Source organism: Coloeus monedula, assembly GCF_965178545.1.
Source record: "Coloeus monedula genome assembly, chromosome: 24".
Classification (NCBI taxonomy): Eukaryota; Metazoa; Chordata; class Aves; order Passeriformes; family Corvidae; genus Coloeus; species Coloeus monedula.
The window spans coordinates 2,897,545-2,922,354 of NC_138804.1; the positions used below are offsets into that span (position 1 = coordinate 2,897,545).

General features: G+C 42.7%; 1 protein-coding gene across 5 annotated transcripts in view; it reads left to right on the forward strand.

The window, feature by feature from the left end:
* Positions 1-3,693: 3,693 nt before the first annotated feature.
* LOC309581772 (zinc finger MYM-type protein 4-like) overlaps positions 3,694-24,810 on the forward strand; it is a 39,580-nt gene continuing 18,463 nt past the window's right edge. For 2 of the 5 annotated variants that reach the window (XM_082296541.1, XM_082296543.1), the window contains exons 1-9: positions 3,694-3,935; positions 14,802-14,844; positions 15,241-15,768; positions 17,309-17,376; positions 17,943-18,113; positions 20,798-20,876; positions 21,584-21,836; positions 23,642-23,816; positions 23,926-24,138. In XM_082296541.1, coding sequence (XP_082152667.1) covers positions 3,894-3,935; positions 14,802-14,844; positions 15,241-15,768; positions 17,309-17,376; positions 17,943-18,113; positions 20,798-20,876; positions 21,584-21,836; positions 23,642-23,816; positions 23,926-24,138 — 1,572 coding nt within the window. In that variant the 5' untranslated portion in view covers positions 3,694-3,893. Of the gene's footprint in view, positions 3,936-14,801; positions 14,845-15,240; positions 15,769-17,308; positions 17,377-17,942; positions 18,114-18,590; positions 19,316-20,797; positions 20,877-21,583; positions 21,837-23,641; positions 23,817-23,925; positions 24,139-24,810 lie in introns of those variants that run through there. The other 3 variants (XM_082296544.1, XM_082296542.1, XM_082296545.1) reach the window with 3 other exon arrangements.

Consider the following 24,810-nt stretch of genomic DNA (forward strand, 5'->3'; position numbering starts at 1 on the left):
TATCTTGGTCTGTTCTGCAGGAGTCATCACCACATTATCTATGTATTCTGCAGTGTCTTTTTTAGCCACATTAGTACACAGACAGTTCATGTAGAATCACAGAATCATGGAATAGTTTGGGTTGGAAGGGACCTTAAAGACCATCTTGTTCCAGACCCTGCCACAGGCAGGGACACCTTCCACTATCCCAGACTGCTCCAAGCCCCATCCAACCTGGCCTTGGACACTGCCAGGGATCCAGGGACAGCCACGGCTTCCCTAGGCACCCTGTGCCAGGGCCTCCCGACCCTCACAGGGAAAAATTCCTTCCAAATATTCCATCTAACCCTGGCCTCTGGCAGTGGGAAGCTATTTCCCCTTGTCCTGTCACTCCAGGTCTCTCTCCATCTTTCCTGTTGTCCTCTTCAGGTACTGGAAAGCCACAGTCAGGTCTCCCCAATGCTGAGCCAACAACACCCAAGAGTCAAGAGTAAGCCAGGTCTGAACAAGCTGAAGAATGTCCTGCTCTGCTTCCAACACCCTACAGAGAACGGGCTAGGATGTCTCAGACCACACCGGGGTCGGTCTGGTTTTAAATGGTGGCTCTCACTGTCACCTCCTCGTCTGTCCATCACAGCATCAGCATCAGCAAACCTGCAGCAGGCAGAGATTTCAACAGCACACAGCTGATTTATGACCTGTTCTAGTGACAGGATCTATTTCTCACAGAATACTTTTGTCCTGGTGGCAGTGTATTCTATTATCATCCTCCTGAGCCGTTGAAATCAGGTGGGGCAGTGTTTCCTTGCTTCCTTCCCCCCAGACTATCTTGCTGTTAATGGCCCATCATTGTCCTGCTGCATGACTCAGAGATAACCCCCTCCGGACTATTTTCTGTTAATGAGCCTAATCAACACTTGGCCTCATGACTCATGACCCCATTGTGAGATGCTCCACCCAGAGGGAGGAACCAAGCATTCCATCCTGGATATAATCTGAGATTCTGAACACCAGAGACAACCTTTCCACTGGATTTCCAGAGGACAGGTGCTACACAGCCACCACTGGACCTTCTGAGGAAGAGCAGCCCCTTTTCTACAGGATCACGGCTTCAGAGGACTGCAGCCACCATTCTACCAGACTGCTACCACCACCCTGCCTAACAGGGACTCAGGTTGTATGTTGACTGTCACTTTGAACCAGTGTTTTCTGCCTTTATTTTGTTTTCCTATTAAATTGTTATTCTGACTTGGTGTCTCCCACTACTTTGTTTTCAAACTAGTACAACTTTGTATAGTGGTCTGAAAGCATTTTCTGTTGGATGTTGAAAGATCACATATTTCCATCACTCCCTAGTCTATGTAGGAGAACCACGCAATGACACAAAGATGTCTGTTCCTATTAGAATGCTTGAACAAGTTCATTTTAAACGATACTATGGAAATTTACAATGTAGCCCCAAGAAGTTAGAGTAGTTTCATTGAGTCTTGTGATGCCACTGGAGTTCTCATGATATTTGAGGTTATCCTGAGTGGCTGCACATTTGGCACTGGGATTACTTGAAAACAGAGGTTTAGTCAACACAAAAACACACAGTTTCTAAACTTCAGCCTGAAAACGTGAAGGTAGCCTTTGCAATGCCTCAGAAACCAGAGGGCAAAAAGAAACAGCGAGTTTATTTTCCTAGATACCTTAATTCCTAAACCAAACTTGTCTTTCAAGGTCTTCCTCATACTTGAATTTCTCAACGTTTTTGTTAAATTAAAAAATATTTATTCTTTATTATATTTATTATGTAGTAAATTTATTTCTCTATTTTCTGTCTTCCTAGAAAATCCCATTCAGAAATCTGTGCATTTTCAGCTGGTCCACAGCATATGTGTGCTGTGACCCAGATGCTTTTGGGACACCTGTGTGTTCACAGTGGCCTTTTGTGCACAGCACCTGGGGAACCCTGAAATGTGCAGCCCTATATTGAGAATATTCTAGAATTCCTAATTCTTAAAAAAATTAAATATAAATCCCTATTAAATTTTTTATTGCTACTGTATTTTGTTTGCATTTAAAAAAGATTAAAATATTCCTTCTTTTAATTTGTAGCTATCTAACGATAAAATTGTTTTTAAATTACTATAAAATTTCACATTAGGCTCACAGTCCACATGTAACATCTTTTGCCATTAAAAAACTTCAAATGCTTTGAGAACTTTTACAAAACGACTCATCAACTAGAATTATTTTAGACTTCAGGATAAGGATTCTTTTAATTTAGATTTGAGGATGAGGATTACTGCATAAGTGAAAAGCATTATTAAATTATCACATTCATTATCTCTCTGTCCTTGGAATGCCATGATTTCTAAGAGAGACCTGACAGGATTTCCTAAATGAATCCCAATATTCTGTATCCAGCATTTCAGGCCAGCTGAAGGACAGTGTTTATAAAAGGATCATTTCAGTCACCACTGAAATGCAGCTGCTGCTTAGCACCAGCCTTTAATTGTGTAAATCAGATAAACTGAGAAGTGGAGATTTCCTTTAAGACCAAGTTTTAATTAGCAGATAAATTATTTAATTATTAAAGAGACAGGAACACATTGTCCTTATCAACTTGTGGGTGCTGGGAATGTCCGACATTGCTCACAATAAAAAAATTAAACAACCTGTATCTCACACATAGTTTCAAATGTTTTCTTACTAAGCCATCAGTGTTCATTGGATAGAAGTTACATAGTTCTCTTTTAATTAGTGTTCTATCTTCTATTGGTTAATGATCCTCTTGCTTCTCCTGATAATTAGTGTCATGCTTGGTGTTTCTCCTCCTTTGGGTTGGTGGTTTCTTGGGTCAGTGGCCCAGGAGTTGGCAGTTGTGACCTCCCCCTGCCAGAATTACCCTTTACCCAGTTGGAGTTGATTCAGCACAATTGCCAGGTTGGGTATATTAGTTTCTTCCTTATCTTGGCAGTTCTGCCAGATGTCTTTGTGGCCCATCAATTGTGCATTCCCTGTGTCCACCATCAGCGGTACATCCTTCTCCCCAAGCTTTGTTAAACTCCCTCTAGGTCTGAGATCATGAAGCATGTCCAGGCCTAAACCTTAACAAGGCAACTCTACCAACAACTTGTTTTTCTAACACCTGGACATCACTTAGAGCTTGTGAGATGCTATTTGTTCCACAGATAAAATCTCCCTTCTTGTTGATGAGGCTTGAAAGCACACACAGATCAAACACTACAGAACATCCTTAAGAAAATTTTTACATATTCTACATTTTACAACAGTACCAACAACTGTTAAAATTCAGTAAAAAATTACTCAATTCAAAATGAATGACGCAGCAGAGGCACAAGAAGCAGAACAGGTGAGGTGGGCGCCATGGGGGCGGTGAGGGCGGTGCTGTGGCCTGGCCGTGCTGCGCGGGCCCTCAGCCCGCCGGCGTGTGAGGAGCCAAGAAACCACCGACCACCTGCCGCCACGGCGACAGCTCCGCCAGCTACACCACGAGGTCACCTCCCCGCTATCGCCACTAGAAGCCCCGTGACGGTCGCGGAGCTCCCGGGCCGCTCCCGCCGCGGGATCCCGGAGCGTTCCCCCCCCGCCCCGGGGGCACCCCCGACCCCGCGGCCCCGCCGAGCCCCCGCCGCGCCTGCGCGGGCGCGCGCAGGCGCGCGACGCATGCGCGGAGCGGCCCCGCGCTGGGCTGGTTGGGGCAGCTCCGGGAGCAGCGGCCGCGGCCTGGTGGGTCCGACCCCCCCCCCCCGCCGCCCTCGCGGAGCCGCCGGGCCCCCCCTCAGCCCTGCCCGCCGCGCCGCGGAGCCCCCCGGAGCCGCCGCCCCCCGGAGCGCGGGGGAGGCTGAGAGGGAGTGACCCCCGGCCCCTCGCCCCGGGCTGGGACAGCTGAGGGGGGGCGCAACATGGCGGAGGCCAAGGAGGAGGGGCCCGGCCCCCGCGGCAGGGTGAGTGGGGGGCGCGGGGGGCGCGGGCGGGGGCGGGATGCGGCGGGCGAGGCGCGGCCCCGCCGGGGGTCCCGGGGGCACCGAGCCGCACGAGCTGCCTGGCCCCAGGCCGGCAGCGCTGTCCCTCCGGCCTCGGGGCCCTTCAGCTTCCTCTCCCCCAGGACAGTGTCCAGGCATCATCGCCATGAGCGTCTTGGCATCACTTAAATAATAAACTTGCAGCTAACCAGGAGCTGTCGTTATCGTCCGTCTCCTTGTTTAAAGCACGATGTCCTTGCTGCTCCTCTTTATTTCAGTTGTCCATATCAGGCCAGAGTGAGTCAAGATGGCAGCACCATCCAGTTCTTGGGTGCTCAGGCTGTAACCATCGTGTGACTTCTGTTAGCCATGGCCATCCCAGGACTTGCCTGTAACCCTTGTGTGATTTCCATTAGCCATGGCCCTTTTAGGACTTCCCTGTAACCCTTGTGCCAGTACCTTTAGCCATGCACATCCCAGCTCTTGGTCCTTCGTTGACACAACTTGGGCCATCATTGTCACCTCTTGGTATGTAAGCACATGTCCGTACTCATCTATTTGGAATCACAGAAACCTTAAGGTTGGAAAACACCTCCAAGATGGTCAAGTCCCACTTTACTTGAAGAGTTACTTAATCTCTTAAACCAGTGGAAGGTTCCTTGTGGCCAATACTTTGTAGCTGTGAAGGAACCACGGGTGAATATTTTAAGCAGTGATGAAAATAATCTTGCTACGAGTCCAGTCCTCTTTCTTGCACACATGTAGTGTTTGGTTGAAAGCTTTCTGCCGGGAATGAGGTTATGTCACATTTGTGCTTGGGTGGAAGAGTCCGTCGCCCACTACAAGACTGAGCTGTCCAGTTCCCTTTTCCCAAAGGTGAAGAAGCTTTCCCATTCTCCAGTCTTGGGAAAGACAAGAGCAGAAGCTCAAGTTTTCCAGTGGTGCATGAGAGAGAAGTTTAATTGCTGGATTTGTATCAGGGAACTTGAAACTTGTGATTACACTGAACCTAATTGTTACCAATCAGAACATGACCTCCCAGGGTATCACTGGGTGAGTTGTGTAGATGTCTGACTACTCTGCAGCTAGGGAATGAACATCATCTGTGATTTTCTCAGACCTGTGTCTTTCAAACACTTTATTTACAGGCTCCAGGAATTTTGTGGAATTGCTCACAGATAGTACATAAACGTGCAGGTCTTTGGGGGAATCAAATATTGGCTAGCTGCAAGAAATTTGAAGGGAAGTGGCTGCATGTAGGATGGTAACTTGAGAAATCTTGAATTAAACTTCATTGCCAGTGACTGAAGTGTTAGTGGACATAAGGAAACACTTTTACACCATGAGGACAGTCAAGTGTTGGAGCAGGTTGCTCAGAGGTTGTGCAGTCTGTCCTAATGTCTCTGGTCTCTGTGCTCATTGCCTTGACGTGCTCCATTTATCTGTAGAGTTACCTGGGTGCCACCTGAAGAAAAAGAGAACATTGTTTTTTTTCTTCTCAAGCTTGTCAGTTATCCACTGAGGAATAACAAGTATCATCCAGTCAATATCATCTTCATTGGTATCAGGAAAAATAATTTCTCTGTCTGTTGGCTAATTATTCCCTGGGTGCCAAGTCTGGAAGTCGCCATCAGTTATTGCTCCACATGTCCCTCCCTGTAGGTTATGGAAAGCTTCCCGTGCTGTTGGCATTGACAACGTTCTCTGCTCCTGCTGAAGCAGAGAACTTCTTCAGTAAAATTTAGGAATGATCCAGGAAAGTGATGTTGCCCTGGGCAGGTAAGTTAGGAAAGAGGAAACACAACTTGCCAGTGAGGCATCATCCCAAAGCCAGTTTTGTGCCAAGATGTTCTTGAGGAACGTGGGGAGGAGTGAATCCTGGGCTGCTCCAAAGTCTGATGGAGCCTGTGAAGAGTGAGATTAGCAAATTGTAAATCCAGCACACAGAGATCTCCTAATAATTAATGAGGTCACAGAAGACCTGCACATTCCAGTTCTCTTCCCCATAGTGGGTCAGTTCCCATTCTACAGGAGGTCATGATTTTGGACTCTTCCAAGTCTTGTGCCTAAGGCATAACAAGCATTTCTTATAAAAATTATTTTCCTTTGTGTGGAGGAAATAAAGACTAATTTAATGACTTCTTCAGACAGGAGCTTAGCAATTGGTGGTGTTTTCAGAATTGTTCTTTTCAGTATTAGAATCTTCTGCAATTATTCCAGAAGCACACACTGAAACTGGCATGTTGCAAATCCCATGGATAAGCAGTCACCATCTTTTAACTCAATCCATGAATGAGCAACAAACTAAGGAATAAAGTTTTTGCCAGTCTAAGACTGACAGAAGTTTGTATAATTTGATTTTTAATAGTTTTTGGTAAGTTTTTGTAGCTGAATTGTTTTAGAGCAGGTTAATTTCTCCCCTAAATCAAAACTGTTGTATATGCTAAGGAAAACATTTAGCATATTTAACTTTCAAATTTACTACATAAGATCAATATTAACTTGAAAGGTGTCTGCTAGTATGTTTTTATGTAGTTTATAAAAATATTTATGGCAATTCAACTTTAATTTGTGTATAATATCATTGTCTTGAACAGTTAATTGTTTTGACTGGAATGTTGATTTATTTATAACCATTCTCTATAACCCCTTGGGCTAGGCAAGAACAGTTTGGGCTGTGCTGAAATTTGACACTTGAGCTCTCTCTCGGAAATTAATTTGGTGTGAACAGGTGAACACTTGGGTGTCCACATCAATAAAACTGGTGTTTGCAAAAGATTTTTAGTATTGCATGACTGCAACTGAGAATTGAAGGAGATCATCTCATTTAGAAAGTTTTGTTGCTGAATTACTCCAGAATGGTACAAAGTTGATGAAAACATTTCTCTGCCAAGGCTTGTGCACCTCTCAAAGGATGATTTGATGTCAGAATCTTTGAATTCTCTTTCAAAAAATGGGCATAATGGATCTCAGGCATTTACGTTAAGACTTTTCACATTGTGTAAAATACAGAAAGTTAAGTCATCTCTGTGCCCACTTCAAGGCCCATTGCATGATTAGGATTGTGGAATTTAATTCTGAAATCACTCGCAATGTTGTTGAAGTGGTTATCTCAACTTTTCTCTCATTTGGGGTTGGAACTGGATGATCTTTAAGGTCCTTTCCAATCCAAACTATCCTGTGATTCTGTCATTGATGACTCTTGTGTCCCATCATTCTTTCCAGACATTCCAACTGATGTTGGCCTTTCCCTAAATAAGTCTTACAGGAAGTTTTCTCTCCCGAATGTCAAGGTTTTCTGTCAATGACTGTCTCGGTCCAGATTATTTCCATCATCCATTCCATAAGTGTGGTAAAGGCCTAAGAGCTCTTGGACCTCACCGGTGCTGTTGCTTGTAACACTTTTTCTCTGGGATGATCTAAACTCTTCAAAGAAGGTTTCTGCAGCAGAGAATATTTCATTGAGGACATGTCAGCAGAATTGGGGGTGCTCTCAGTGTCCATCCTCTTAGCCTGTGTTCTGCCTGTAGTGCCATTCTCTTTTCCTCTGGAAGTGCTCCTCAGAAATTGCAAGGGAAACAAAAAGTTCAAGAGACTGTAACTTGCTTTACCAAATTGGTATTGATCCAAAAATTATGTGATGTGTCTGTCCTTTTTGTAACTACTGATTGAAGAATGGTGGTAATGTATTTAATTTTCGTTACCATGTTTCCTACTGCTATAGATAAATTCGTTTAATTTTAAAAGTAGCTTGAAGTATTATAGGGGTTACCTCTACATTAGATAGTTTTAAAGTGTTTTGTGTCTAATGACTTTGAATTTTTTAGTAAAAAGTGTATTATAACCAAGTGCTGTTGTAACTAAAGTTTAATACATCAGATTTTTGGTGACAAAGCCAAGATTTTAATTCTACATTTGATACTTTTCTGTTTTGAGAGCTAGTCCACAGTCCCAGGGCAGGATAAATTGCGGCTGCCAGAATTCCTTAATTTCCTTTGGAAAGAGAGGAAACCTGAATCATTAGCCTAATAAACTAATGTTTAGTTGTCTAAATTTAGGTGAGAAGAACTTGAAACAGAATTAGCACAACTATACAGAGTTATTCCCACAGGAGACATTTTGGAGTACTTCCTTTTTCATTATTATTTTTTTAATAACTTATTTTTGTACTTTTGTGAATCTTGATATTTCTCAAAAGGGTTGAGAGTACATGAAAATATTTCATCTGTATTGAAATTCATCTTTAAATGGTGCTGTTTGCTCAGAAAGCTTTATGAAATACAGTTAATGCAGACTGTTAACAGGATTTTATTGTGTTTAATTGTGGAAAAGGCAAAAAGGAAGCCAGAGTTAGGAAGGTACTTTGAAGAATGAAGTCGATGTTTTATCTCTTTAAGGACAGAAATACTGCAATAGAGAGAATTGGATGTGCATCCAGGCTCTGCCATTTGCACCATCAATTGCTGCTGGCACTGAACTCTTAGGAGAAGGGAAAGGACTTGCAGCACCTGATGGAGCTGAGCCAAATCACTAGTGTGGGGCTGGGAACACAAACCAGGCTGGGCAGGAGATGGTCCTGCTGTATTTGTCAATAAGCTAAGGGTGCTACAGTTGTAAATTTTCCCAATTTGTGCACAAAACCACCTTGTGGATTCCTTAATTGAGGACAGATTCTAATGACAAGCAGAGAACTTCAGTTTCAGACAGTTCATTCTCTTTAAAATTTAATTTACAGTGGGTTGGGGTTTTTTTCCTCCTATTAGTAATATAGCTAGTAGCAACTAATTACTAACATAGTTAATCATCTTACTGGAAGAGACACTGAGTAGAGTGATCTTCCTGAGATCTTCCTGAGTGATCTTCCTAGTGCTGCTCCTCCACCCTGGACTGTCACCCTTGGTACTTCTTAGTTGTATTCCATGGACTGGATTTCCCTAAAAGCCACGGTGATGGCTCTCTCTTAATGAGTTTCTGAGATAAATGGAATTATGGGGATTTCATGCCTTGCAGAACGTAATCTTCTCACTAGCCATACTTTTGAAAGCTTTGGCCAAAAGTACACATTTGTGATCTGGGCAGTGCTGGCCTGCTTGTGGAATCAGCTAAAATATGTAACTGAACGGAACCACTTGGTTTGGAGTAAGTAGCTACTGAGCATCACAGCATAAACATACATATTGTCACACAGACCCTGCTTTGATCTTGGGGATTTTTACATCCTTGTAATTTCCGTTTAGTTTTCCTGCCTTATGCTGTGAGAAACTGGAATTATTTTTATTTCAGCTTATTTACAGCCTTAGTGTAAGCAGAATCCCAGCCTTAGTGGTTGTTTGTGTCTTACCAGCAGCAGAGAAGTTCAGCACAGAGCCAGCGTGAGGTTTTGAGGGAAGAAGATCTTTGTTTGAAAAGAAAGTCTTTCTTGTGGATGTCTTGGTTTGTTTGCTTGCTGTGTGGTTTGTGTCTGTGTGTGTTTCTTAATTTGCAAAGCCCAAAGATCAGCACATCAAAATCTTGTGTCTTTGCAAAGACCATTGCAAGGAAATTTGTTGTTAATAACAAATATTAGGGAGAAATTCTTCCCTGTGAGCATAGTGAACCCTGGCACAGGATGCCCAGAGAAGCTGTGGCTGCCCCTGGATCCCTGGCAGTGTCCAAGGCCAGGTTGGATGGGGCTTGGAGCAGTCTGGGATAGTGGAAGGTGTCCCTGCCCATGGCAGGGTTTGAAACGAAATGGTCTTTAAGGTCCCTTCCAACCCAAACCAGTCTGGGATTCTGAGATTGCAGGGTGAAACCTTCACGTGCGGAGCTGCTTCCTTCTCAAACCATGATTTTGTGGGTGAATGGGAGAAGAGCTTGGATCCCACTGTGATTTTTGTAGATATAGATTAAACCCACCAATGTTCCAGAAAAAATAATGCTTACTGTGACTTCCTGTGTGTTTGACAGATTCATCTTGGCCTAATATATGTTGGTAACAGTGTGCAGATTCTGTGTGCATGATGGGTGGGTATGGAAAATATAAGATTTGTTTGGAATTGGCCTGTGAATATTCCAAAAGCCCAGGAATATCAGAAAAACCTGGTGATAGAAAGGGACGATAAACTTCCATGCTGAACTGCTCCCTGTGATTTCTGGTGAATTGTCCAGAATTCTTAAAACGCAGAGATGAAAGGGGAGCAGCACGTGCCTAAATCTTCTGTCCTGACAGTTAAAAATTGAAGATGTGTGAGATGCAAGGTAAAACTGTATTTCTTGAACAGACTGTAGGGAGCCACAAGGAGCTGGGAAATGCCTGTTTTTTTACGTGTACTGGAGCTTGTTTGGGATTTGCCTTTAAAAACTCCCATCACCATCTCCACTGTATTACCCTTAGACTAGATTAAAAATAATCTTTTCAAGTGTTCAGCACGGCTCAGGGAAGCCTCAGACACTCAATCTGCTGAGCTCGTGCTCTCCCTCTCCCCAGAGGGACTCTGTGGCCATTCCCAGACGGGAAGGTGCCCTGTGCCCACGGTGGCAGGGGTCCCGGAGCCGGCTAGGGGGGGCTCTGCCAGCCCGGCCGCGCTCGGCTCTATGGCTGTGACCCCGCCGGGTTCTCTTCCTGCCGCAGCCCTTCTTTTCCTGTGGCAGGTATCTGCAGCAGCCTGGCTCTTTGTTACCCTCTCTCTTCCCTCCCCAGGTGCTCCGAAGGTATGAACCCGTAGGGCTGGCTGTGTTTCAGTGGGAAGCAGCTCCGGCAGGACCCGCTGCGTAATTCTGCACGTGCCGCGGAGTTTTCCGGTGGCAGAGGTGCAGCGCGGCTGGCTGGCTGCCTGGCATCCCTGCCAGGGACATGTCATGTGGAAAAGGTCAGGGGATGCTTCCTGACCTCACCCCACCTGCCTCAAGAATAGTGATTGAAATTTCAATTCCTTTTAAATTATTTTTTTGTTTCAAATGGTGTCTTATCAGTTGAATGAATTCTGGAGTGGGGGTTATACTGTGCATAGAGGGACAAGGAAACTACAGGCAAACTGAGAATCATCTCTGACTATTTTTAATTGCAGTTCTCTTAACATCTGCTTCCTTTCCACAGTTTGCTTATGCATGCATTAAAATCTAGGATCGAACTTCAGAAGCTTACTAGAAAGACATGTGTCTGTGTATAAAGTGGTTACACTGTTTTATTTTTTAACAGAATTCTCTATTTTGCATACAAAGCAATACTGCAGCCATAGGCAACTTGTCTGTTTATACTGCACAAAAATAATCTATGAATTGCTTGATTTATGGATACCATGGCAATGTTGAACGCTGTTAAGGTATGGATCAGCTGTTCAGTTATTTCAAATTAGCACATTGTATTGAAGTGTAAACAGTGTCCTTCTGTCCCCCGCTCCCAGCAAAGGCAGGTTAGTGCTGAGGCCGTGTCAGTGCTCCCTTGGATTTTCATGTACCTCTGTAAAAAAGCAGTGATGTATCTGGTGGAATTTATTTTTTTAATAAAAGCAATGCTGTCTTTATTTTTAGAGTAGTTTATTTTAAGCAAGTCACATTGCTTTCAGAAATACCTCATTGTTTTGCCACCATCTCTGTATTCTTACTTCATTTCATTCATTCATTTATTTGTTTTTTACAACCTGAGTAGGTAGAGCACTGCTTTGTGTGCAGTGCTAGCTAATGAGGCAGTCACTAACATATAGCCTAAAACATTGAATTTCACTAATACCAAACTCAATCTGCTCTGTATTGAACTCTTATGGAGTTAAATTATTAAAAACACTAAGAATTATTATTCTCTAGCAAATATTGGCCAAGGTGATGTAATGGAGGTGTTTTAGAATATTGTATTACTGAGTTTGGTTTTACAACTGCAAGTGTGTTTTGAGGACTGAGTTGAAGAGTTGAAGCCTTAGCATTTGAACAGAAAACTCTCTGTTCCTGATACTTTCCTGTTGAAGTAATCAAGACTTAATGTGGGTTGTTGAGGTACCTCTCCTTAGATCTGGCAAAAGTGACCCAGAGGAAATGCCATCAGTTCCATGTTTGCCCCTCAAGTACATTTGCTCCACTCCTCACTAAATCTTAAAAAATCTGAGCAGAAGAAATAAAGGGAATTAAGGACGATGATGGCTAATGAAAGGAGGAAGCATGAGGTCTGGAGAGAGGGAATTGCTTTGCAGAATTGTAATAGAATAATATAGAAATAGTAAGTTGGGCGTTGTTGTTCACATTTCTGTGTGATACAAGACCATAATCCAGTTAAAAGCTAACATACATGATTGATTGAAGTGATCTGTTTTTATGTAACTGGTGATATACAACATTTCCTCCTGAGATGGCATTGAAAAAGACTGTAATAGCATTGGGGGAGGGACTGGAAGCGTATAAGCGAGAGAATACCCCACATTAATGCAGAAAAAAAAATATAAGCTCTAATTTCAGGGACAGTCCAGTGATAGACTCATAGAATGAGTAATTAATTGAGGATATATATATTGTGTGTGTGTGTGTGTGTGTGTGTAGATACATATGTGTACACACACACACAATCATCCAAACACTTCCCCTGGTTTTCTTTGAATTTACACTATGTGGGAGTTCTGATGCTGTTTGCAGTCAGAAACTAGATGGTGGCTTAGCTAAGGCTGCTGGTATTGTCAGATGCTGGAGTTCCTGGTTTATAAGTATTTCCAGGGAACGCTTTTGACCACAGACGCAGATCTTCCTCTGTACTCGAAAACCTTTAGAAAGAAGATAATCCATTATGATCTTTTCTTTTGATAGCCTCACAAAATAATGAGTAAAGAAACAAAATAGGATGACCTTGTGTTTGGGAAGTGTCTTAGATTCCTGATAGAGTCCACGTAGATTGTAAATGCTTTCCAGCTTCTCCATAATATTTTATGGGAGTCCCTCTTGCAGGTGGCCCCTTGTGCTGACTTGCGTGTTAGTGTTTCTTTGCATGAAACAATCAGAGAGATCCACGCTGCAAAATGTATCCTTTGCTAATAAGAGCATTCCTGGGGTTGTCAGCTGTTGGTGAAAGATTTGTTACCACCAGAAGAGGAGGAATACCTAAGATTAGAATGCATGAGGCAACCAGGGTTGTACAGCGCCTGGAATACTTTCCCACAGGTACTCTGGCTCTCAGAAGAGTTAAAGAATTACTTTGATACAAATCTGCTCTGAGAAAAGGATGAGCTCATGCTTCATCTCAACTGAAAGCTTCCTTCATCCTACCATCAAATTCTGTTGTGACATTTTTGGAGAGGATAGAGAATTACTGACAGGAAGCAAAAAAGGATTGAAAAAGGTCAGTGTAGAGTCAAGGACCTGGCCTATTGTTTTGCCTTCCAAAACTTCATGCTCTGATATTATTATCAAATGGCAACAAGTTTCTTCCCATGTTGTTCTCTAAAAGCAGCCCACCCCTGCTGTCCTTGTCCTCAGCAGCTTGTATGAGCACTTAGTATATCCAGTATTTATGGGGATTAGTGTTATACCTGTGTAAACTTAGTTGACTATGAATGGGCTTCTAGATCAACGTTAAACCTCTGTCTCCCAGACACACCTGAGATTCAGTACAGCACGAACAGAGCTCAGGCCTTGCAAACCTTCCTGGGAGGTGTTTCTTTACTCTTTTTCCCTATAGATAATTACAGGAAGGAGACTTGCATCACCCTTGTGGAACTGTAACTTTTGTTTGTTTTGGTTCTGTATTTCACTTTTCCAGCCTCACAGGTCTGCTCAGAGAAACTAGAAAGTTCTGGTGCATTATCCAACTGACTTGATGCCATGCTGGACAGGTCCTCACTATTCCATGTGTGTTCAGTTAAGCTGAAGGAGCTACCTTGTCTTTGTAGACCCACAAGTGGTATTGGAAAGGGACTTTTTCCCATCAAATGACCTCTGAGACAGTCTGTTGTCATCCTTTCCTAGAGCTGGCTGCTACCAAACAGATAGTTCCCATCACTGATAGTTCCCAGTCCTGAGAAATACTGGATTTATCAGCTAAATTACTTGAGTTAAATGAAATTAGGGCTCATCCCTTTGCTATCAAATCCCATTACTTTCCCTAAGATGGCTTAAGAATTGCAGTGTGAGCAGGATCTACCAGGAAAGAAAGTATAGAGCTGGCAACACAAGAGAAAGGAGAGAGGGCTTAAATGAATTACTGTTATCGCTTGGGCAGAAAGGAAGGCTGCTAATGAGTTGGACATTCTGAAGGAAACTTTAATTATCCTTTTCCTGGCAGCATCTAAGCATGCCATCAACGTCAACATCTGTCAGAGGATGTTTAATGCAGGCAGATGTTTGTGCAGCACTCAGTCTGTCATCTGGTTCTTCTGTGCTTATGCTCACACTGACACTCATCATCTGTGTTGGGAAGTTAAGCATTACATTTTCCTGTTCCTGGAAAGAGGACATTCCCTGTAGGAGAGGTTCCATGGATATGTGCAGACCATGGCAGTGGGAGCTGCATGTGCTCCTGGTTTTCATTTAGGATGTTCAGAGGGAATGAAGGCTCATAGAGTGTCAGGGCAGAATCTGTGGCCTTGACCTGGTACCAGTATCCCAGGTAGAAGAGAAAATTGACATTCCCTTCGCTCTCTCCTCTGGGAAGCAGCACTATTTCTAAATTTTCCTTGTGTGTCTTTTCTATGTATTCTGAACTCATTAGGGTAAGTGTGGCTTCTCAGTGATATAACAGTCTTAATTCATAAAAATTTGCTTGGGGCAAGGAAGGAAGGAAGGAGGAGGAGGAATTGTGATCCTTCTGCTTGGTTATGGTTTTGATCAGATACTTTTTAGCAAAGTACACGGCAGCTGACCAAGACAATGACACAGTGCTTTCCTTTTTTACAGTTTGAAGATAAATCTGATGCGGTATTTGATATTACAGAAAAATGTAAGTATTTCTATTTATTCTCTAATGTCATAGTTTCACAAAGCATTTCTTGGAAGTCTCATTGCTGCTGAGCAAGACTGTCTTGCCCTCATCCCAGCCCTTCCTGGTCATTCCCTCCTGCATTGCCTTCTCCACAAGTGCTACAAGTGAGGTGAATGGAAATTTGTGGTTTTTCTTTCTTTGGTTGGTATTACTCAGTTCAGCTTCTGCTTCAGAGTGGTGAGGGGGACTGAACCATTTCTGTCAGCAATGTTTTCACAGTAATGTTGGCCCAAGAAGGCTGAGAGTATTCAAGGAATTGCAGCGTCAGCCAGATTAGGACACTCACCCTTCTCCTTTGTTACACATGAAGTTGGTCAATTTTCTGACTGTTTACTGGGTTTTTTTTCTCCCTAGGTGGTGAAATTCTGGATGCAGAGATGTCTGAGGACGCTGACCGCAACTTAACACCCGCCCTCGACAGCTTGTCTTATGGAGTACCGAATCGAGCAGGACCTGAAAATTCACTGCAGGGTGATGATCATGATTATTTTCTGAACTCTGGGGATCTTGCAGGCATACCTGTTGTTGGGAATGACAACGAAGATGATCAGAATTTCACTCCAAAAGACACTCTTTCTTCAGCAATTAATGATGAAGATCATCTGGAAGAGGGCAAGAGAGTTCCAGATCACGAACTGGACAGTGAAAAAGAAATTCAGGTTCAGAATGCAATCCAGAAGGATCTCACTTCCCCCTTTGAGCAGGGCCCTGTATTTAAATCACTTCGAAAAGATTTTAGTATAACACGAGATAATGGCAAAGAGACTTGTTCAGCAAAGGACAAGAATAGAGAAGGACATTTTCAAGAACGTGAAAAACGGTTGGAAAAAATCCCTAAAGATATGGATTCTAGATTGAAAAGCAATTTTCTTGACAAAGCAGGTAACTGTTGACATCATAGACCTGGCTGCCCAGCAAAAAGGAAGAAAGAACTAGAGAGAAATCAGCAATAGGGCTAATTATTAAAAACATCACCTTGTTGAAGAGAACAGAGAACAGGCAGAGCTGTGTGTAGGGGAGCATTTTATGAAGAACCCTGAAATCCGATGAACTCTTGTGTTAGGAGGAGGATTTACGAAGGGCTTGACAGTGTTAGGGAGTTCTCATCCTCCACAGCTTGTTACAGAGCCTCAACATACCCTTTGTTGTTGTGGTTTCCTAAATCAAGCTGGGTGACAATTCAAGCTTCCTTTTGGTTTTTCTCACTGTTTTTTTATAGACCATGGAACGTCTTAAAAGAAAAGGTGATGAAGTTTAGGTTAAATTGATGGCCAGTAAAGATTTTTTGAGTGAAGTACCAGTTCTTCACTAATGCCTTGGCATTCAAAGCAGTATGGATTTGATAGTAGCATCAGGGAAAGGCTTGCTAGAAATGAGTTAGTGTCTGCAGGAACTAAGCCAGAACATAGCTTGAAATCTGCTTTTCCTGGGAGACTGCTCTCCTTCTTCCTCAAATACTTGTGTCTTGGACTTCATCCAGCCAACATGGAGAAAATCAAAGATGCCTAAAATCCCTTTCTCATTTGACAGTCACCATAATCTTGCTGCCCACACACTTATTTTTGACTTCCCAAGCTCTGAAAGTTACAGTAGAACAGTGAATGAAGGAGTTAAGAATAACCAAGCGGGAACACATGATTTAATCTTACTCAGCAGAGGGAGGGTGAGCCAGCACGTGAGGGACTCCTGGCTGCTTGTTCACATTCACAGCCTACAGTTCTGAGATTTAAACTTTGTATCTTCAGCAACAGCATCTTAAAATCAGTGCTTCCAGGTGGCACCAATGATAGAGAAGCAATACAGATATTTTTTAAAATAAAGAAAAGTTACGGATGTATCTATTTTTATCTTCAGTTAGAAATCAAGGGAAGAATGTTTCTGTATTTCAGAAAGTTGTAAATACCTGCAGTTAAAAGATCAAGTGAAGTAGTCAGTAGTTGAAACCAGAATGATAAATGTTCATGGTAGCATCCAGTATCTAGGCTAATCCAAAGTTTTTAAATGATATATTCTAAAAATCAGAAGATGCCATTTCCTGAGAAGAGCAGAAAAGGCAAAAGATCAGAACAGCAAAGAAAAAGCTGGAAGATTTTGCTCTGAGAAGTATTTGCTGTTTTAAATGTCAAAACAGGAGAGTTCAGAACCTGCTGGGGTGTGGAAAATTCTGAATGAACAATTTGCATCGGAAGTTTACAACTATTTTGCTGGAATGGGAAAATAATGATCCAATAGAATAATAAAAAAAAGTCAATCCTCTTTAGGGATTACCACCTTACTTGCAGGGAGGAGAAAGGGAGTAGTTTAATAGTGGTGAGGTGCTGTCAGACGCTGGGGTTGGGGAGCAGGATGAGACTCTGATAGTTTTAAAGGAAATGCATTGGAACCTGTATTCATTTCTATTTAATGTATATGTTTTCCTCAGTTCATAATCAAGTAGAAGAAACATTACGGACGCAGTTAGCGCCACAAACTCCAGAAACTAACTTCAGGGTAAGCTATAGATCTTTCAACCACTTTTGCAAGTGCAGCAATATGCTGTAGTAATTCAAAATACGTATTTTGTATTTGAGTGTAAATTTGAGTGTTAAGGAAACTGATCTTCTGACTCTTAGACATCTTTGCTACTTAAACAGTGCATATAATTTTGTAAAATTTTCCTGACCCTCTCTTTGGATTGAGGATTCTTTTGGTAGCCACTTTGCTGTTCAGCATGGTTGGAGTGACCGGTGAGCCGAACCTACAGCTGGATGCATCCACCTGACCTGCTGCCTTTTTTCCACATGAGCCAGGGAGCAGCTGTATCCACAGGAGACACTCCCAAACAACCAACTTACAGATCTGGGTGGCTTCTGCTTTGGCCAGAGGAGTGGAAAGCATTGGGGGTGGGATGAGAGAGGGGGCTGCAGGGAGGCTGAGGCAGCAGCTGCTGCCCAGCATTTCTCCCACCTTGTCAAGACCCAAATCTCTTGGTCTGCAACACAAACTCCCCTTGGCAGCAGCCCAACTCCTCATGGCAGATGCAGGAGGGTGAATTCTTTTTCATATTATTGTTTCAGGAGTCTAGCTACCTATTTTCTAGTAAGGAATCTATTGGACAAGAGCTGGGGAATTCCTTTGCACCAAATATTAGAATTAAGAAGGAGCCTTTGGATGACGAATATGCTAAAGCTATGGCCCCACAGCAGGGACTATTAGACAAAATTAAAGATGAACCTGGTAATTCTGAGGTAAGTTTCCCATTGCATTTCTCATTTTGGTCTGACAGCTGACCGCTTAAGCTGAACATAAATTCAGCAATTTATTTGGTTTGTTGACCGAAATTTAACTTGAAGAACATAGTTTAGTAGAAGGATTTTTCCCTCTTACACTGCGATGAAACCCATCCCCCCCCAACTTTTTGATGTCTTGTTACCTTGTCTCTGAAAATGTTTTGCTTTTCAGTCAGAAACAAAGCCAAAAACTTCTGTTATTAAATCTGTGGCAACATAGACACTTTATCTAACTAGGAAATAAACTGTAAATCACATTTTCTTAAATACCTTATGAGTAGTCACAATTAGAGATATGAATTAAAGCAGTGCTATTGCTGCGACTCTCTTCTTAAAAGCTGCCTTTGCAAGCCCAGTAGTTTGTTCTTGTTTTAAATTAATACTTAAAGGTCTTAGGAAAATATTTAAATACTTACACATCAGTGAAGTCAAAGTTTAAGTCACTTTCTCACTCAAGACTGACATTTTTTGTGATGATACAGGTAAAGCTCAGTAATCGCAACCTGGAGAAGGTCTGACCTGCGGATTGAGCGGTGCTGGGGCCAGGATTGCTGAGCTCCAACCAGTCTCTGTGCCACTGGTTTGCTGTGTGACAATTCCTGTGTCCTCACTGCTCATATCTGGGTTACATGTCAGACTTTATATGTTAAAGGTGTGCAAAACTTCCCAAAGTGATCCATCCCCTTGCACCGACACAAGAGTGTTGGTGTTCCTGTGCAGGTGTTAGTTTTCAGCATCAGTCTTTGTCCTTCTGCTAAATCTCCTCTGCTGTCCAGGCCTGTCTTCCCAGCACTTTTTCTTCTTTTCCCATAATACTCTCAATAAGATAAAGAAGTAAAGTATTTGCAACTTCAGATTTTACTGTCCTTCTGATTTGTTCAGTCTCTGTGGGGTTGTTTGGGTTTATTTTTCCTTGAACCTATAGAATGTCAAACCACGTGTAGATTAGTTAAATCTGTCTCTTCTTTTGTCCTCCCAAGATGGCATCTGCTGTGTGGATTTGTGTGGAATGCAAGGCGAGATGTCTGTGGTTATCAAAGATCAGATTAATAAGTAAAAATGAAGACTTGAAGAATTTAAATGTCAAATATCGTATGGTTCAAAATATTCCTTCCTGGAGTAAAATCCTGTGATTATCAACTCTGCCTGATACTGGAAAAGTAGGAGAACTGAGTTCATTTTGTTTTGCTTTAGATTGGAATTAATATGGGGGGGGATTTTATGGATTTTTTTTTAATATTTCCTGAAAGATAAGAGCATTTCTTGCTGTAACCAATAGTTGGAGCTGAAGGGTTTTGGCTTTCAGCACTGTTACGCTGCTGTGAAACTGCTTGATCATGCACAGTTGATGTCAGGATTTGCCTCCATTTCTTTTCCTACTCTTGACTAAGGATACAATTGCAGTTAAAGTGCTTAAGAAACTGTATGTCTGCAAATGATTAGTTTTTAAATAATAAAAAATGGTGCTTGAGAATCTTATCACAGCATGCCCATACCCAGCTTAGAGCTTCTCTTACCTGAGATTTGATTGTTTCAGTCTGATGGTTCACGTGATCAAGGAATACCATTGCCTGTTTTCCTGGGAAACCTGTTGAGAAATAGTTTGGTTGTCCAGTATAGAAACTTCCAATCTTCCCACAGCAGTAAGAGGAGTGCTCAGTTTGAGCATGTGCTCAGTGGAGGCTGTTGTGGGATTTTGGGAGCTGGCAGAAGCTGGGGGCGCATCTCACTGCCACTGGGAAGGGAGAGCTTCCTTTTGCTTAGTGATTCTGAATTGGCTTCCCTGGCAGCCAGGCAGCAACTGTGAATTTAGCTCAGTCATAACATGACATCATGCCTCACTACTCCCAAACGACTGTAAGTAGGCTAAATCTTATCATCTCTCTAGTTCCAAGAGATTATGCTTTTCAGCCTATTAAGATTTACATGTGGAGTGTTCCAAGCTGCTTTCTGGCTCAGATTTCTAGGGAGAGCAGGGGCAGGAAGCGTGGTGTCAGTGTGAATAGCTGCTGGGGACTAAGCCAGTCATTTATAGCATGTCAGCTATTCCACCAGCAGCTGTCCAGGGATTTTCTCATCCTGTACCAAATGTGAGGTGATTCCCCTCTCGCTGGAGCTGGGACTGTGATAGTCTGGCCCTGGTGGTGCCAGCCTTGGTCTGCTGCAAAGCTTCACCTTAGGCTGCTCCAAGGTCCTAACTCTTGGGTAATACAGAATGCTCCCCAGCAGGGTCCCAGCTCTATTTCATTGCTACCCTCCATCAATGTGAAGATAAAGCTTCTTTCCCAGAACAGTGGCAAGGGCTGCAAAAGCGCTTCCAGATGGAGAGTTTGAGTGGAAAGCAGAGATTTCCTTAAGCTTTGGCTGGATTCTGAGGTGTCTTGGAGTGCAGCTGGAGAGGGGAATGCAGCAGGCAGCCCCACTTGTCCATTTGTGCCCCCTCAGGTGTGGTTTGCTGTGGAGCTCTGAGCAGGAGCTGTGTGTGGTGCTCACACAGCAACACTTGTCACCCGGCCTTCGGAGCAGGCCTAGGACACCCACTCTTCCCTGAGGTTCAATGCAGCATTGTGAAAGAATGGAAGTCATGTAACCTGTTATTACATGTGTGTGTTTGTTCTCCTTTTCTTTTCCCTTTGTTTTAGGAGTACGGCCAACAGCCAAAATCTCAGGAAGGGGAGCTGAAAATCAGTGCTGTATTTTCAGTCAGTGGCAATCCTCTTGGTAAGGAATAGGCAAGACTAACTTCATTTAGATCTGTAAAATATGTCACCTTTGCAAATAGTCTTGCAGGTCATTCTGCATTTCATTCACTGTGTCTCATCCCAGTAGGAATGAAGAACTAGTTTGGTTTAGAGAGAATGAAATTGAGATGATAAAATAATTGTTTTCGAGGCATAGGAAAATTGAATGTGAAATGCATAGGAGAACTGGATGTGTTAAGTAGTCTTAAGATGAAGGAGGGCAAGTTTAGATTAGGTCTCAGAAAAAAATTGTTCCCTGTGAGGGTGGCGAGGCCCTGGCATAAGGTGCCCAGAGAAGCTGTGGCAGCCCCATCCCTGCAAGTGTCCAAGGCCAGGTTGGATGGGGCTTAGAGCAGCCTGGGACAGTGGAAGGTGTCCCTGCTCATGGCAGGGGACAGAGTGAGATGAGCTTTAAGGTCCCTTCCAACCCAAACCATTCTATGATTCCATGAAAGGGATATTAAAAGTGCATTCTCCATCTTCAGAGTAGTTATAAAAATCTGCTATGCAGAAAACCAGCACAGGGCATGTATTAGTGGAGAGTTCATCTGCTATTTGATTCTCCTCTAGACCCTGACAACCCAAATAAAGACATGAGCCTTGTGCTTGCCCCTGCACACCAGTGAGGTCTGTGTAATAGATACGTAACACTTACTTTGTGTTTTCTCTGTGTGGGTTTTTTTTTAGTTCCACAGCTGTCATCAGGTTTCCAGCCTGCTGTGGCATCCTCTGGCATGAGTAAAATGCTTCCCTCAGTTCCAAGCACAGCTATTCGGGTTTCCTGTTCTGGCTGTAAAAAAATCCTGCAGAAGGGGCAAACTGCCTACCAGAGGAAAGGCTCAACCCAGCTCTTCTGCTCCACACTGTGCCTCACTGGATACACCATTCCAGCTTCTCGCCCACCAGCTTCTACCAAGAAAACCTGCTCAAGCTGCTCAAAGTAGGACAGTGCTTTAATTTGTTCTACTAATAATTGATATTCAAGCAGATAATGAAAGGCTTCAGTTCTGTTCTTGTGCCCCTTGCTGTGTCGGTAGCACTGCTCCTGTTATGCTTCCCTTCAAAAATTGGTGGCTGATGCTGTTCCTTATTAATTGGTCTGTTTGCTTGCAGTTCCATTTCCTTAATTGGGTTTTACATACACATAGATTTAAAAGCCTCTGTGGTGCAGAGTGCATCTTCTCTTTTGTTTGGTTTAAATGAACCAAATACGAAAAACTGTATTTCAAAAGGTCCTGCATTTTCTTGCCATTTCAAAATGTCATTGCAATCTCAGAACTACTAACAAGAGTACATTTTCGAAAAGTATTTTATGCATTATTTCTTCTAGAGGAAAATAGATTTATGAATCCCTAAAATGAAGCAGAACATGGGTGAGTTAATGTATTCAAGGCAGAATATTTCCTTAGATTCTAAAAAAATTAACTTTTCATTCAGGCTCTATTATGTGATGTTAGCTTTCTGTAGGTCTTAGATTTTCTAACTACATCACTGCTGCTTTCATAACATGTAGAGAGATTATATTTATTGAGAATTGATTTTTTTAGGTAATGGGAGTTTCAGCCCCCAAATCAGTTACTTTCTACCTAGGCCTGGAGTGGAAAGGTGAGATTGGGCTTTTTTGAGCCTACTTGGACAAAATAATTTAGAAAATACATACATTTTCCACAGTCCTGCTGGCTACACAGTCACAAATCTTCAGCTCTGAAAGCATTTTTAATTATTATAATTTTTTTCTTCATTTGTATTATGTCCAAATTAGCAAAAGGAGACCTTTGTGGCTGGCTCTGTAAGATGTCATTGCTGTACATTCACTCGAGGCATATAATTTCCAGGCTGATCGTGCTACAGTCTGTTTATAGAGAATTATTCATATGTATTATTTTTAGTTATGAGAGTTACTTTGCCAAAGGAATGCTTCTTTGTTCATCATTTCTTCAACAACAAATTTATTACTTGAAGTTTTACAATGGCAACTGAACTTAAACTTGAGGTTTCAATTAATTATTCTTTTCACTTGCTGCCTTAGTGTGAAAAGGCCTTGTAACAAAGTTTAGAAGCCTTGGCTGTAATTTGTATTTATTCTGTTGAAAAATGGGTTACCTCTGACAGGACAAGTGAGAAGGAGGCATCCTTCCAAGCAAGGAAGTTATATAAGTATTTTCTCCTAGTTTTCTGACTTCAGGGCTTCAAAACTTTTCTGTGAAGGACTGTTTTGAAAGGGAGAAGAAATAAGGAGAAAGTTCAGTGTGTTAAATCCATCAACAAATAAAGTTCAAGATGGGAGATAAAGTTAAAATACTCATCAGACCATGGTGGACTGAACTAATGGTGATTAGAAATTGTGGTCTTTCATTTTTCCCCTACCCCATATTTGTTAAAAGGAATTATTCCACATATCTTGCTTTCTAAATTTTTTGTTAATAAAGACTGTGCAAAGCAGTTGCTTTCTCCGAGTTCCTTTAGAAAAGATTTAATGATAGAGCTTGTTCTCTTTATAGGCCACTTCTAGGTCCAGGTACAAAATGTTTCACAAAATACCTACTTAAGAATCATACTTCTTACCTGTTTTCCTAATAGGAAAGGAAAAATGAAGTCAGATACTTAGCAAAAAATAAAGGTTTAAATTAAATGGATCCACCGTCTCCTGGAGAATGTTTAGTCTCCGGAATAAGCAAGAACAGCAAGTTGACATGAAACCAACATTAATCCTTTACCTCTGTGTTTGCTCTTCTTTTTCCATAGAGAAATTCTAAATCCAAAGGATGTAATCACTGCCCAGTTTGACAACACTGACTCCAGTAAGGATTTCTGCAGCCAGTCTTGTCTGTCCACATTTGAACTGAAAAGGAAACCTATTGTGACTATCCACACCAACAGCATTTCCAGCAAGTGCAGCATGTGCCAGAAGAATGCAGTGGTAATTGCTGATTTCCTCATTTGAATTTCTTTACCTCAGCACAGCTTGCTGTCTCAGAGATGAGCACACATATTCTTTCGCTCCTTGCTGTATATTCCTTTTCTTCCAGATCAGGCACGAGGTGAATTACCAGAACGTGGTGCACAAGCTCTGCAGCGACGCCTGTTTCTCCCAGTTCCGCTCGGCCAACAACCTGACCATGAACTGCTGTGAATATTGTGGAGGATACTGCTACAGTGGCTCTGGCCAGTGTCATGTCCTGCAGATCGAGGGACAGTCCAAAAAGTTCTGCAGTTCCGTGTGTGTGACAGCTTACAAGCAGGTACCTGTGATGGGACAAGAGGAAATGGATTCCCACTGCCAGAGGCAGGGTTAGGTGGGATATTGGGAAGAAATTCTTCCCTGTGACGGTGGGGAGGCCCTGGCACAGGGTGCCCAGAGAAGCTGTGGCAGCCCCACCCCTGGCAATGTCCAAGGCCAGGCTGGACGGGGCTTGGAGCACCCTGGGATAGTGGCAGATGTCCCTGCCCACGACAGGGGATGGCACTGGATGAGCTTTAAGGTCCCTTCCAACCCAAAACATGCTGGGATTCCATGATTCTGTATTTGGACAAAATACTAAAAATAGTATCCATCTAATTTTTGATTAGATTTTGGATGTTTTAAGAAACACCCAATTTCCTAGTTGACTATTTCAGTTATTGTATTCATCTAAGGTAACTGCTTTTGTCATTTCACAGAATAACAGAATCATTAAGGTTGGAAAAGCCCTCCAAGATCATCAAGTCCAACCTTCAACCAAATACCCCAAAGAGTCACAGGTCAATGTTGGTTTTGAACACTTCCAAGGATGATAATTTGCTGCTTGATCTTTGTCCAAATGTGTTGCTCTGTTTTTCCCTCACCACTGGGCCAGCTACCAGAGAATTCCAGTGTGGGAGAAGGTGTGGTGGGACCCCCCAGCAACAGCCCACTGTGACTGTTTTCAGCCTTG